This window comes from Schistocerca gregaria, chromosome 3, assembly GCF_023897955.1.
Source record: "Schistocerca gregaria isolate iqSchGreg1 chromosome 3, iqSchGreg1.2, whole genome shotgun sequence".
Classification (NCBI taxonomy): Eukaryota; Metazoa; Arthropoda; class Insecta; order Orthoptera; family Acrididae; genus Schistocerca; species Schistocerca gregaria.
This window is the reverse complement of record NC_064922.1, coordinates 852,557,218-852,572,842: the sequence shown is the minus strand read 5'-3', so window position 1 is coordinate 852,572,842 and position 15,625 is coordinate 852,557,218. Positions and strand designations below refer to the sequence as shown.

At 38.5% G+C, this 15,625-nt stretch overlaps 1 protein-coding gene across 2 annotated transcripts in view; it reads right to left on the bottom strand.

Moving 5' to 3' along the window:
- Positions 1 to 10,635: 10,635 nt before the first annotated feature.
- Positions 10,636 to 15,625, bottom strand: part of LOC126354799 (splicing factor 3B subunit 1) — a 66,755-nt gene continuing 61,765 nt past the window's right edge. For both annotated transcript variants that reach the window (XM_050004712.1, XM_050004714.1), the window contains one exon: positions 10,636 to 11,216. In XM_050004712.1, coding sequence (XP_049860669.1) covers positions 11,058 to 11,216 — 159 coding nt within the window. In that variant the 3' untranslated portion in view covers positions 10,636 to 11,057. The remainder of the gene's footprint in view (positions 11,217 to 15,625) is intronic.

Genomic DNA, 15,625 nt, shown 5'->3' with positions numbered 1-15,625 from the left:
CAATGCCATCATCTGTTTCAATGCCACCATCTGTTTCAATGCCACCATCTGTTTCAATGCCACCATCTGTTTCAATGCCATCATCTGTTTCAATGCCATCATCTGTTTCAATGCCATCATCTGTTTCAATGTCATCATCATCCCGGAGTGTCTGGATATGCTGTTTCGAGCCACTTACTGATTTAACATAAGACCAGAACTTCCTAGGATTTTCTGTCAAGTCGGTACATAGAATTTTACTTTCGAATTCATTGAACGCTTCACGCATAGCCCTCCTTACGCTAACTTTGACGTCGTTTAGCTACTGTTTGTCTGAGAGGTTCTGGCTGCGTTTAAACTTGCAGTGAAGCTGTCTTTGCTTTCACAGTAGTTTCCTAACTTTGTTGTTGAACCACTGTGGGTTTTTCCCGTCCCTCACAGTTTTACTCAGCACGTACCTGTCAAACGCATTTTACGATTGCCTTGAACTTTTTGCATAAACACACAACATTGTCAGTGTCGGAACAGAAATTTTCGTTTTGATCTGTTAGGTAGTCTGGAATCTGCCTTCTATTACTCTTGCTAAACAGGCAAACCTTCCTCCTTTTTTTTATATTCCTATTTACCTCTATATTCAGGGATGCTGCAACGGCCTTATGATCAGTGATTCCCTGTTCTGCGCTTACAGAGTTGAAAAGTTCATGTCTGTTTGTTATCAGTAGGTCCAAGATGTTATCTCCACGAGTCGGTTCTCTGTTTAATTGCTCGAGGTAATTTTCGGATAGTGCACTCAGTATAATGTCACTCAATGCTCTGTCCCAACCACCCGTCCTAAACATCTGAGTGTCCCAGTCTATATCTGGTAAACTGAAATCTCCACGTAAGACTATAACATGCCGAGAAAATTTATGTGAAATGTATTCCAGATTTTCTCTCAGATGTTCTGCCACTAATGCTGCTGAGTCGGGATGTCAGTAACAGGAGTCAATTATTAACCTAGTTCGGTTGTTGGGTGTAACCTCCGCCCATAATAATTCACAGTAACTATCAACTTCCATTTCACTACAGGATAAATTACTACTAACAGCTACAAACACGCCACCACCGGTTGCATGCAATCTATCCTCTCTAAACAACGTCTGTGCCTTTGTAAAAACTTCGGCAGAATTTATCTCTGGCTTCAGCCAGCTTTCCGTACCTATAACAATTTTAGCTTCGGTGCTTTCTACCAGCGCTTGAAGTTCCGGTACTTTACCAATGCAGCTTCGGCAGTTTACAATTACAATACCGACTGCTGCTTGGTCCCCGCATGTCCTGACTTTGCCCTGCACCCTTTGAGGCTGTTGCCCTTTCTGTACTTGCCTGATGCCATCTAACCTAAAAAACTGACCAGTCCATGCCACACAACCCCTGCTACCCATATAGCCGCCTGCTGTGTGTAGTGGACTTCTGACCTATCCAGCGGACCCCCTCTCTTGCTGCCATATCCCTAAGGGGCCCCATTACGTGCCTGATGTTGGAGCTCCCAACTATCAGTAAGCCCACCCTCTGCGACTGCCCGGATGATGCAGACTGAGGGGCAACCTCTGGAACAGGACAAGTAGCCATGTCCAGCCGAAGATCAGTATCAGCTGGAGACAGAGCCTGAAACCGGTTCATCAGACACACTGGAGTGGCCTTCTGCTCAGCCCTCTAGAATGTCTTTCACCCCCTGCCACACCTCGAGACGATCTCCCACTCTACCACGGGTGAGGGGTCAGCGTCAATGAGGGCAGTATCCTGGGCAGCCACAGCCGTAGCCGTAGGCGTAGCCTGATAGGGGGATGCGTGGGACGAGCTAGCCGTCCCCAACAAACCCCCATCCAGAACCCCACAGTGATGCCCATTGGTAACAGCCTCAAGCTGTGTAGTCGAAGCCAACACTGCCTGAAGCTGGAAACGGAGGGATGCCAACTCAGCCCGCATCCAAACACAGCAGTCCCTATCCACGCTAAAAACTGTTGTGCAAAGAATGTCTGAACTAATCTACAGAGAGCACAAACAATTCGACACAAAATTTAAACAGTTATTAAAATACAAGATTGCCTAGTAACTGCAGTAATGCTTCTATCTGCGCACTGCTGACACACTGCTTGGCGGCAGAAGGAGACTACACGATTTTACACTATTCAGGTACTAAAACGTGATGCTACAACTCTCAAATACTATAATATGCCTGAAATTTATGAATTACACAATGCAAGTACCCAAAAGCACGCAAAGAAATTAAGAATTAAACTATGTAACAAATAAGTGGGCTAAGAGTATACGACTTGCTGCTGGCAGCTGCTTATTCATGGTGGCAGGAAACACACTGCAAGTCTTATTTCAGGTGATGCCACATTGGGCGACTAAAGTGTCGGTGAGGATTAAAGGATGATGAGGACAACAACACCCAGTCCACTAGTGGAGTAAATCTCCAACCCAACTGGAATCGAACCCAAGCCTGCTTGCTGCACAGTAGGCAAACACATTACCACTCAGCTAAGGATGCAGACACTTCCAATTGGATGTATGTTGGAAAGTCAGGCTTGTCACTAATGGTGGTTGTGTGTATAGTCATAAATAATGCGGTAATATCTAGTAAAGTTAGTATATATTTCAAAAGTGAGTTAATTTAGTTGATGATGAGTATTAAAAATGGATCAGACAGTTGTTTTAAGAAACATATGCCGCTGGAGACTTAGTTCGACATTTCATTTAACACTTACAGGAGATCGCACATAAATTTCCTGATCTGTTGTTGTATTAGAAGGGGATTTAAACTTAGACTGAGATACTTGCGTGATTAAGGTGGGTGGCATGGAGAGGGTTTCATGGGATATTGTTCCAAATGCCTCATTCAAAAACTGCCTCGACAAGTTAGTAGAAGAACTGACTCGTGAAGGAAACATATAGGGTTGTCAGAAACAGTCTGAAAAGCCTGTAAGGCTGTTGCAGCGTAAGTTGCACTGTGAAACAATTGTTAAGAAAAAATTCGATGTGTTGTGCCGTTTTGAGTTAACTTGCATTGAAATGAGTAATAAAATAACTCAGCAAAAGTATTTGTATATTTCGTGCATGTTGATGACAAGAACAGCACCTCTGAATACAAATAAAAAAATGTAAAATCAATGGGTGAAAAATTAGGAATGTAGCATTTATGATATGATAGTTACTAATAATTAGTCGTTTTCTACTGTAAAACTTGAACCTAAATACATATTGTTAAGACACTTTTTCCATTGTCTTAATTAATCTTGTTATTCTCACTGTGTATTATCTGGAAATGTGTATATGGAAGATGCTTCTCTGATGAAAAAGCCAGAAATCTATAAAGATGTAACAAATTTTAAAAAAAATCATCTTTGTGTGGTAAGACAGGTTTAATAGTGTCCAGTTTATGGCCCATCATGAATGTCGTTTTTTTGAGGAAGAGATTGGGTGTCGTGTTAGATGACTTTTTGTGTTTACAAAAGACAGCAGCCAGGTCACATGCCATTCTGCCGTGAATAAGTACTATACATCAGGCTGTTTTCACGTAGCATCTACCCATCGAAATTGGATTTCCAGTAACTAAAAGTTGCCTTCTGCACGAAACTAAATCCTGCTGAAAGTAAACACAGTTGATATATTAGCTAATAATCGTTATTTTCTTAGGTAAATGTAAATGTTTCCCTACTACGAAAACATGAAAGGTTGGATTACGCGTGATTCATATACCTCAAAATTAAAACGAATCAGTTACATGTGGAACTGACGGATTTGCTTACGTGTGGCGACGGTGACAGCTCTAAAAGACAACTTTTTTGGGAAATAGACTTAAGTTCTGTTCACATAAGAACAAAATACCAGAATTTGGTAAAGTGTGTGTAACAACTTCCAAAGTAGTGGACTGACAACATTTCAGTAATGTATGATAGTTTGTATTAGATTGAATTAGGATACTACTGAGGAAACAAAAAGAATTTACTAGTATGGTCAGTACTAACATTAACCAGGGACTGGTAAAAATAAAGATGGAACTGGACAATGTTAGCAATGACAAAGTACTTGCAGATGGTGGACATACTAGCAGATGCAGTGGTTAGCACATTGGACTCACATTCAGAAGGACAACGGCTCAACCCGCATCCGGCCACCCTGATTTAGGTTTTCTGCAATTTCCCTACATGGCTCCAGGTAAATGCCGGGATGGTTCCTTTGAAAGGGCACGGCCGACTTCCTTCCCTAATCCGATGAGACCGATGACCTTACTGTTTGGTCTCTTCCCCCAAACAACCCAACCCAAACATACTAGCAGAGAGAGAGAGGGAGAATGAAAACAATAGCCATCAGGTAGTGCCACCGGTAAGCAGTGACAGTGTGCTTGAGATTACATGCTCATTTTGCGAATCCACGTCAGTATTGATCAAATTAGAGACTGAGACTACAATTTTCGATCGGCAAAACGCTCAACAAAATCGAACAATGTGGGTGGAACATCAACCTTCTGGGTCTGAAACCATGGAAATGTTGAACATGGCCATTAACATGATCACAATGAATCGCAATATCAGGGTTCCACAAACCAATATATTATGACTAATAATATGACATATAGTATGACTCACATTCAAAGTGATATTAAAATTGAGAACTGGAAAATAAAATCTCTGATCTAGATGAGAACTTAACAACCAGGATAGATGCGAATTTGGCTATACTGAATCTGCAGAGCCAAAAAGTTAATGAAAAAAGTACTTCCAATTCTTCAGTAAAAGATGAAGTAACAAAATCAAGAACCAAGTGACAGGTATCAGCGATAGATCTGATACTGAAATACAAACGATAGAAGGAAGAATAGAACTGATGCTAGGGAATACACTGCAGGAAATTGTTTAATTAATAAAGTCGAATTGTGGACAAAGTGGAAACTAACTTTATAGCTAAAAAATATGGTGTCACAAAAGTACAAACCAGTTTCACAAAATTACAAAAAAAGAATTGGTGATATGCCTGACTACATACGTAAATTCGTAATGAAATAAATTCATTATGTGTGGAATGGCAAAATAAACGAGTTGTACTCCTTTAGTTTTTCAAAAATCAGACCTATTGAGCAAAGAGAACAAATACGAGCCTCAAAAGAAGCTGAATCCGGCAGATTTCATAAGGAATTGCGAACGAGAGCTAGCAAGATGAGAGAACGAAAAGAAAATTAATTTAGGAATTGATGCATGACAAGCAGTGCAAAGAGATAGCATTTGAACTTTGACATAAAAAATATAATGTTCTTGGAGTTCAAAGAGAAGTTTCTACAGTAGTTTTGGCCTCTTCATCATGGTGCAAGAGATTCAGAAGGTGGTAATAGTAGTATCATAAGGTGTGTACATGAAGTAAAATCACGCGAGACTGACAGTATTTTTGCTACCATAGAAAATCTTAAATATTCAATATCAATGCAGAATAAAGAGGAAGATTACAAGTTCATTTTAATGAGGATGACAGCAACAAAAAGAACTTTATGAGGGTATGAGACCTAACTGATGAAATACGAGCTGAAAAAGGTTATTTAAAATGCTAATAGAGGATAAAAAAGGTTTTTCAAACACACTGGGAAGGGTAGTTTGTTGCGAAAATCCCGTGAATGTGACAGCACATGAACCATTTTTCAGACCACTTTATATCATTTTTATATCCAAGAATACTGAGGAAATAGATCAAATTACTGAGTGAGGAGTTACTGAATCCAGCATTAGAAAATATAACAGTCCAAATGCTTGTGAGTAAAAGAGAGATTATGTGGATTTTGTTGATGCTAGAGTACTAAACAAAACAGTAAAACGAAAGGCTGTTCATCCTGAAGATCCTGACGAGTTACTCAAAAAATTTCTTAATACACACTGTATGACCTGTGTAGATTTGAACTCTGGTACTGACAGGTAGTCCTGGATCCAGAATCATGGAAGTATTCTGCATTTCTTCTTGATGGCAAGTGCTATCATTATGAACTTATACACTTCGGATTAAACATTTCTGTTTCAGTATTTATTAGAACACTAGATCAAATACTGGGTAATGAATTAAAATTTTCAAACATCTGTGTACATTGGCGATGTATTGATCGCCACTAAAACCTGGCAGAGGCATTTAATAGTGTTGAACAAGGTGTTAAAGCTTTGATAGAAGGGGGAATGACGCTGAGCTTGAAGAAATGTGATTTCATGAACAAAATAATGAAGTTCCTGAGACACATTATAACAGTAAATGTAGTGAAAAAGATTCTGAGAAGGTGAAGGCTATAAGAAACTTTTCTAGACCAAAGTCAAGTAAGCAATTAAACACCTTCGTATGACTCTGTTCCTTTTACCACAAATATGTAAACAAGAAGTGTTTCATATCCGTATGTGAACCATTTGTTTAAAAACAGCAGCTCTTTGATTTGGACAAAGGAGTGCAATGTGACCTTCAATAATTTAAAAGAGAATTTGGCTAGAGAAATTAAGTTATGTCACACAAATTTAAGCGAGCCATTCCACATGGTGACAGTTTGGATTTTGAGTTAGAAGTGTCTGTATTTCAGAAGAAAGAAATAGATGGCAAGGTAGTATAGGAACCTGTTGCTTTTGCCAGTTGTACCTGCACTAAGGTTTAGAAAAGTTACACCCTATCTGAAGAGGAGGCAATAGCTATTGTCTGCGGGTTCAGGGAGTTCAAGATTTACTTTTGGGGAAATAAAACCATAATACACACAGACTACCAAGCACTGACTTTTCTAAAGGGTTGTTCACTGTTACATAAGCCTCATGAGATGGCTGCTGTGCTTTTAACAGTATGACATGGATGTTATATATGTTGAGGATACAGGAAACTATGTTCCTGATGCATTGTCAAGATTAACCAGAAACGATGAGATTCTGAGTAGAATTAAGGAAAATAATGGGACAGTCTGGCTTAGTTATTTTAAAGCTGTAGAGCGTAAGGATGTAATAAGAAATATTTGCAAGAATATGCAGATGATTTGAAATTGGTGAAGGTCAAATTTGACAATGCGGATGCCATCAATGTCAGAACTTCTTATAAAATATACAAAGGGTTGTTGTATTCATAGAAAGAAGTCAACCCAGGAATATGGAGCACCAGTTTGGCATCACAATTTGACTGAGGTGATGGATTATTTTCATTTGTCTTATGGCCATTGTGGATATAAAAAAAAATGTACTGTAGAGTTGGAGTGTATAACCTTTAATAATCTAATAAGGAGAATAATGCAGAGGATTAAATTCTGCAACACTTGTCAAAATGACAAAGTGATGAATGCCACAGAGATTCTATACAAACCACACAACATGTCAGATATAATCACCTAAGGTATTTTTGGATAATTACCAACGATATCAAGTAAGTGAAGTAACTTTTCGTACTTTTTAGTGGTTGTGGAACCTTTTTTCTAAATTTGCAAAGCTGTACCCATCGAGTAAAGTGACTGGCAGGGCAGTATATAATAAAATGAAAATGGCCTATTATGTGAACATAGGTAAACCAAAGAGATTGTTATCTGACAAACAATGCTCAGAGCAATAGGAAGATAGTATGGCAGACAACCAAGTACAGGTTGTGAAAATATTAACTTACCACCTATCAAGTGTTCCAGCTAAGAGACTTACTGCCAGCAAAACCACAGATCTTTGAGTATGTAACCGAGTGAACAAAGAATGAACATGTTAAACAACAAAAGTACAAGTTTACTTGAAGGAATATTAAAAATAGAGAAATCAAAATGACTAGTGAAACATTTGCTAGATTTACTTCCTTGTAAAGAAATTATGATAGACAAGAAGAAAAACAACTACTTAGAGACAAGATGCTAAAATAAGCTGAAGGTAGGATTCATCAGCATGGCGAGAATCTGAAATTTCTAATGTTCAAAGTAGGTGATTTAGTTCTCATGATGAATCATGAAAGAAATTTGAATTTATCTCATGCTAATGCTTACATTTTGGTGTGGAAACTGGGTACGATACTATCTAGCCCAGGTGTGGGCAAAAGGTGCTCTGCAGGCCGCATATGGCCTGCTAATGGCTTTTGTGAGGGCCACCAAGATAGTCAGAATTTTTTATGTAACAATTTATATCTTTTCTGAAATTCAAAGTTCACTAATGCTTGGAATCATTTCAAAAGATAGGGTGTTCTGCTAACCTTTGCTTCCACAAAGTGGTTTTGTCAGAAAAATGGCACCCAAATTTTGCTTTGATAGTTTTGCCAGTGGGAATACTTTGTGCAATTTTCATCTGATGTACACCACATACTCTATGTCAATAACATCACCCCCAACTGTCTGTCACTCCCGTGTTCTCAGCCCTCCATTAGATTACGAGGATCCAGCCTACAAGTGGCCAAAACTATTGCCTACCGCTGGTCTAGCCTATAAGTGCAGTAAATACCTCCCTGCCAAGTTTCAGGATTGAGTCAATGTTATTTAAAGTGATCCCACCCTTGACTAAACGAAACTGACTGTTATCCTGACTACTGACTAAACTCATTGCAACTTGTGTTGAAACATGATCATGGAGCTATAGACTGGTAGAGCTGAGAGAACATGTCTCCAGAAAAGAAGATACAAATCCTTGTGGCCCAGACACAACTCATGCAAGCACAAAATATGAATTTTAGACAAGGTAACGATGGGAAGGGAGGTGGGAATGCATTTTACACTACAGAATAATCAGGGTTTCTCCTTAGGTTTGCAAAGAAGCATAATCAATTTTTTATTGAGTTCACTTAACTATTACAAGCAACTAAATGCAATAAAGTACAATTAACAATTACAATTGTTATTGACAAAACAGTTGGTGAAACTTTAACAAAAAGAAAGCAAACACGAGAAAATTAATTTTGCACTTTTTTATGTAGTCCAGTGTGAAAAAAAGCACAAAGATGGCGATTAAATGCAGTTCTCTAGTCATCGTGGAGCTTACAGAAATTACAAAGAACTGGAAGAATTCTGAGCTTGTCATGCATATAAACAGTTTAAGCACAACTTTTTGACCCCACTGTGGCCCACATGGACATACATTAGTTCTTGCAAAAAAAATCAAATGTACCGGCTGCCATGATTTGAACACACAATAAACCTAACACGGGTATACAAAACAGCTCACGCCTTGTACAAAAACAGAGTCGAAAAAGTGTTTTTCAGTCAACAGGTTGTTCTGTGTGGGTTCTCAGCAATGTTAACATGCATGTGCACTCAGCAAGTGTTGTGCTCCTCTAGCAAGGGGGTCAATGGATTCAGTGGCCATGTTGGCCAAAGGCAGAATAAAACAGCCTACGAAAAACTGCCTACAGAAATGCACAGTGCAAGGTTATCTGATATGATTGGGAAATGATGAGGTTTGAACATGGTGAATTAAAGCACTGTGACATGGTACTGCAAGTTTTATATTTAATGGTCTATCATGAGACTGAAAGGCAGACTCTCCAAAGAGACTAAAACATGAAAGAACTGACTGCAGCACAAGTACTATTAGATGAAGGAAAAGCCATCTGGTCCTGTGGACGAGAGCTGAGTGCCTATGGAGCTTCTTACCAGAAGGTTCACTCAAGATCATCAGTGCAGCAATCAGGAATCATACATAGAACTTGTGTCCAGACACACTGTATGATGCTTATTCCAACCACACATCACTAGCACAACAGAAATTAAAATGACCACTTCACATCAACACATGGGAGATGGTTGTGAGGATGGTAGAAAAAAAGACATTCCTATTGCCTTGGGTGCATCAGAGCATGAGCACTTTGGAGACTGTCATCTGCTACAGAATTAGAGGTCATATCAATCATATTTCACAAACTGTTCAAGATATCAAAATGGGGTTTTCTGCAAATGACAGTACAGAAAAGGCACATATGTTATATGATAAACAATGAATACTTTATTCTTAGACATATGGAAGTAACTTATCCACTGCAGAGAGAGGTTGGCTGCTCAGGACCCATACAGACATCAATAGCACTGTAGGAAAACCCAAGCATCTCACTTATACATGTTCACAGCACCTGGGAAATGGCAGAGTAGAGCATGTATACACATATACAGCAGCAAAAGAGTTAAAACAAGCACCAATTTTGTAATAAATTAGTAACATTCTTTGCAACTGCTATGTGAGAAGTGATATTTACAAGCATATACTAAAGAAAGAGTAGGTAAGAAGAATAAAGGCATGTGAAGGTGTTACAGGAAAGTAACATCACAAGGTGGCAACTGCTGCAGGACCAACATTTTGAATTGGTACAGAAAATAGGCTTTTTTTTATTATCTCTCATCCATATTCACACAGACAGTGATGTACACGCCACGTTATATGCCATAATTCATGATATGAAGAACAGCACAGTGAGAGGCAAGTGAGGCGACAAATCGATACGTTCTTGCATTTGGCCAGGTGGCGCGATCCAAATGAATACCCGATAACATTTTAAAATAATCATACACTGGGAAAGACTAAAACCATACACGAAGTAAGACTTCAGTCAGCAGAATATGTGAAGTTGGAGGAAATAGGTCAACAGGATTTTTAAAAGAGCACCTGATAAATAGGTCTGTTAAATGCACACATTAAAATATTAATTAAATTTACTGAGAGAAAAATAGAACTTGTATCAAGACTTTATTCAACAAAAATCAAAATAATTTCTATTTTACATTCACATAAAATAATTAATAGTGTGCGAAACTGCTGCACAACAGCACTTTTACAAAAGTAAATAGAATTCTATAGTATGGCAAAATTTACATAAATATATTTGCTGAGTCACTGTAAACTATACCAGGAATTTTTGGTACGTCACAATGCCCTATCACACACACCCACACCCACACCCACACACACACACACACACACACACACACACACACGGAGAGAGAACATAAGTTATTTTTTTAAAACTTCAAAAAACACAACACAGCTTACATATTCACAAACAGACATACATACGTTCATGCGGCATTCAGAAAATATAAGATACTGAGTAATGGCTTTTGTACAAGAGAAAATAAGGAATGAAGGATGTGGCTATAGAACGTAGTCAAGTTCATAGCGGATGTACTGGTTCTTTGGGTCATTTTGAATTCGAGGATATCCAGCTACAAGTGCATCTTGTCCACCAATATAAAGTGAGTTGTAGATCTTCCAATACACATCACGGACCTTACGAGCTGGATGGAAGAGACCCTGTGGAAATACAAAAACAATGAAGAATGTTCGTGTTACCCAGAGAGGCAACCAAAACCATTGGTCAAAAAAATGGATCAATATTTAGTTCTGATTTGTTTTCCAAAATCAGAATTAGTAAGTTTTGCACATTACAATTAAAAACCGTTTAAACGTATGATTTCTATATTGACTATTCAATTGCATTGTTCTTTAGAACTGGTTATTAAGTAATTACTGTAAAGCTCGTGTTATGTGTGTCTGCAATATACAGGGTGTTTCAAAAATACTTTTACAAACTTTGGAAACAGGTTCCTTTCACCCAAACAAGAAAAAAGTTCATGTAAACATATCTGAAAATCCTTTGTTTCAGAGTTATTAATGGAAGTCTACAATTTAGAGAATTGGAATTCAACAACACAAACTGATAATAAATGCTTGAAACGTCATCCTTTTGGTTTTAAACATGCGTGCACTTGTTGAATCAAAACTTTCACATGTTCCTTGCGGATATGACTTTTCATGCTTTCCCAATGGATATGTTGCATATACACTTCTCGGGTTTGCCGCTGGATCATACTGTGTAACAATATAATTCGGTAGCAAACCCGAGAAGTGTATTTGCATTCCTTTTTGAATTGTTTTGCAGGCTCCTGTGACACTTGAAGAATTGACACGATTCCACCAGGCTATGTTTTAAATTAATTTATTTGCATTACTAGTTTCAGAAACTGCCCATTTTCAATTGCATCTATAGAAACATAAGTGGGCACATCATTGTCAATTCATTAAAAAATCCCGTTGGTTGTCACCAATCATCATCTAAAATATAAAGCACATGACATGCTGAGCACTTTTGAATACAACAACACTACTGCTCTAATAAAATGTTAACATTTACTAGAAATCACACTATATGCACCAGTTCAAATGACTGTTACATGGGCATGAACGCATGTGAAAATTTTAACTGTCAGTCAGAGAATAAAACTGAAAGGAGCTGTACGATTGATATAATTTCAGAGTACATATCTGTCTTATACAAACAGTTATGTTAGGAGTCTGGATACTCATAAATTCTAATTGGTGTCACACACAAGCACCAACACAGAGGGTTTCAGTATGACCATCAAGACATTATTTCATCGACAGAACTTAAGTATTTACCTTATATGTTTAGTACACTATTGATAAGTGAAACATATAGTGTCGAATTTTGAACTTTGTATTTTAGTACAAAACGTTGAAGAATGCGTGAAGTTATACCCGTGTCTTTATAGTAGACAGTCACCTATAATTCCGGCTCACACATTAGAGAGATCAGTCCATATGCATTGGTTGTGTAAGTTTGTTATCCCATCCCTTTCAAATATAGACTCCCTTGTAAACAAAACTGAGGAGACGAACAACAGATTGGTAGTTAGTGCAACAGAACATTGGGAAAGTTCTCCCGTGATGGGTGATTGGCTGGCCAGAGGCCCTGCGCACATTGAAGATGATATGGATATACTATGCAATCATCGTATGGGGTATTGTAGAGTAAGAATGTAAGAATACAAGAGAATCTACATGATTTAGTAATACACTGCAACGATGTGTCCACTTCCATTACTACAGATGCACTTGAAAATGGACTGTACCTGAAACCAGTTGTGCAAACAAAGTAATTTAAAACACATCCTTATGGAATCATGTCACTTTCCTAATTTATTTGTCACAGGGTTATTTGGTAACCATGAAAGCGTTACGGAGATGTTTAGCAAACTCAAGTGGCAGACTCTGTAAGAGGCGCTCTGCATCGCAGTGTAGCTTGCTCGCCAGGTTTCGAGGGGGTACGTTTCTGGATGAGGTATCAAATATATTGCTTCCCCCTACTTATACCTCCCGAGGAGATCACGAATGTAAAATTAGAGAGATTCGAGCGCGCACGGAGGCTTTCAGACAGTCGTTCTTCCCGCGAACCATACGCGACTGGAACAGAAAAGGGAGGTAATGACAGTGGCACATAAAGTGCCCTCCGCCACACACCATTGGGTGGCTTGCGGAGTATAAATGTAGATGTAGATTAAGGATCCTCCATGGTGAACTTGGAGATATAATACATGCCAGTGACTTGCACTCAACAGCCCATAAAATGTGCTCTTCCTGGTCAGGGGTACGAGCAACACATGGCCTTCCTCAGTCAATAGTCTGTGATGCTACGGATCCTGTCTCACCAATGTGACATTATACAGCACTAAAGATTGGATAACTCTGCTGCCTTTCATCTGGAAGCAACGTGTAATACACCCATGCAGCCTCGTGTCCATTATCACTTGCCCAGCCATACGTAAAAATCATGTCTGTCTGCTTACAAAATGAATATCCTGCCATGTATGAAGTGAGTACTTTCAGTTAACTCATTACCTGTAGTAAACACCGACAAGCTGAAGACAGATGAATGACAAATGTAAACAAGTCTTCCTGGTGACACGACACCACCTAGGATACAATGAGTCAAAGTGAAGTAGTTGGTTGTACCTGGATAGCAGCTGAAAATTGAACTTCATTAATAACTTAAAAATGCGTTATTTTCAGACACACGTTTACGTTAACTTTTTTTTCCTTCCTTGGTTTGGTGTAAGATACCTGCCCCAAAAGTTCATAAAAGAATTTGGAAACACTTTGTATAATGTGGTAATTCCAGAAACTGTTCTTAATTAAACTGTCACACAAGGTGCATAGTTTCATTAATCTGAAAAGTTCTTTGTAATCTGCAAGCGGTTGGTCATGTTTTACACGAGAAAACTTAAGTGGACCAGAACAGCTGAAGTTTCTCTAGTGTCAAGACATACTATTGTGTTGCATTCCTAATTCGCATGCCAGACATTAATTATCACTTTGTTCCTAATTAATTTAACTATCATTACAAGGGCTTTTTTTTTTTAAAAAAAACAGCACTAGACTGTCATAACATGTAAATCCTCAAATTAAAAGAAACACAGTCACACGAATAGCAACTGTTGTTGTTGTTGTTGTTGTTGTCTTCAGTCCCGAGACTGGTTTGATGCAGCTCTCCATGCTACTCTATCCTGTGCAAGCTTCTTCATCTCCCAGTACCTACTGCAACCTACATCCTTCACAATCTGCTTAGTGTATTCATCTCTTGGTCTCCCTCTACGATTTTTACCCTCCACGCTGCCCTCCAATACTAAATTGGTGATCCCTTGATGCCTTAGAATATGTCCTACCAACCGATCCCTTCTTCTGGTCAAGTTGTGCCACGAACTTCTCTTCTCCCCAATCCTATTTAATACGTCCTCATTATTTATGTGATCTACCCATCTAATCTTAAGCATTCTTCTGTAGCACCACATTTCGAAAGCTTCTACTGTCTTCTTGTCTAAACTATTTATCGTCCATGTTTCACTTCCATACATGGCTACACTCCATACAAATACCGACTTAATTCGACTACATTCCATTATCCTCATTTTGCTTTTGTTGATGTTCATCTTATATACTCCTCTCAAGACACTTTCCATTCCATTCAACTGCTCTTCCAAGTCCCTTGCTGTCTCTGACAGAATTACAATGTCATCGGCGAACCTCAAAGTTTTTATTTCCTCTCCATGGATTTTAATACCTACTCTATCTCAATCTAATTGACAAGTAATATGGATATCACATAACATTACCACAATAAAAGATTTAAGAAAAAAGTATGGCCAGACTTTCAGGACACATTTTCCACACACAAAGAAACTACTGTATGTCATGTGGACAGATTGGATATTAGTATTCATTTTCTACACTACATTACCATCAGCTAGCATGTTTTCACAATCAGTAAATAATATAATTAGAGATTAAGTATGTCATCAACAAATATTTTTGTCAGTGTTTGCTTTTAGCACTAATGACTGGCGGCTAGGATCTCTCATACTTCCACACAGGCTCAATGAATGAACTAATGCTTTCAAGAGAATAATCCACCTGACCCTATAGATCAGGGGTTCCCAACAAAATTTTCTCCAGGACCCCTTCATCGAGCACGATTGGTACCTTGTCATATCACAGTATCAAGTACCTAAAAAGGCCAAATTGAGAGTCTTTTATATGTTTTCTATTTTTGGTACTTAGAAAAAACATTGACACATACATTATTGAAAATGCAGGAAGTGGCCAAAACAAAAAATCTGTTATCATACAAAAATATATTTAAAATATTTTTTATTCTAACAAAATCTTGCGGACCCCTCTGGCAAAGCTCGCAGACCCCTGGGGGTCCACGGACCACCTGTTGGGAACCGCTGCTATAGATAATGGGCCTTTATCAATGTGGCAAAACCTGTATTTCATGCACAATGGAGCTCTTCATTTCAGTGTTCATGTCAGTCAGCTTGTATGTAACAGATTCTGTGACAGATGAGTACGAGAAGTTTAAATGA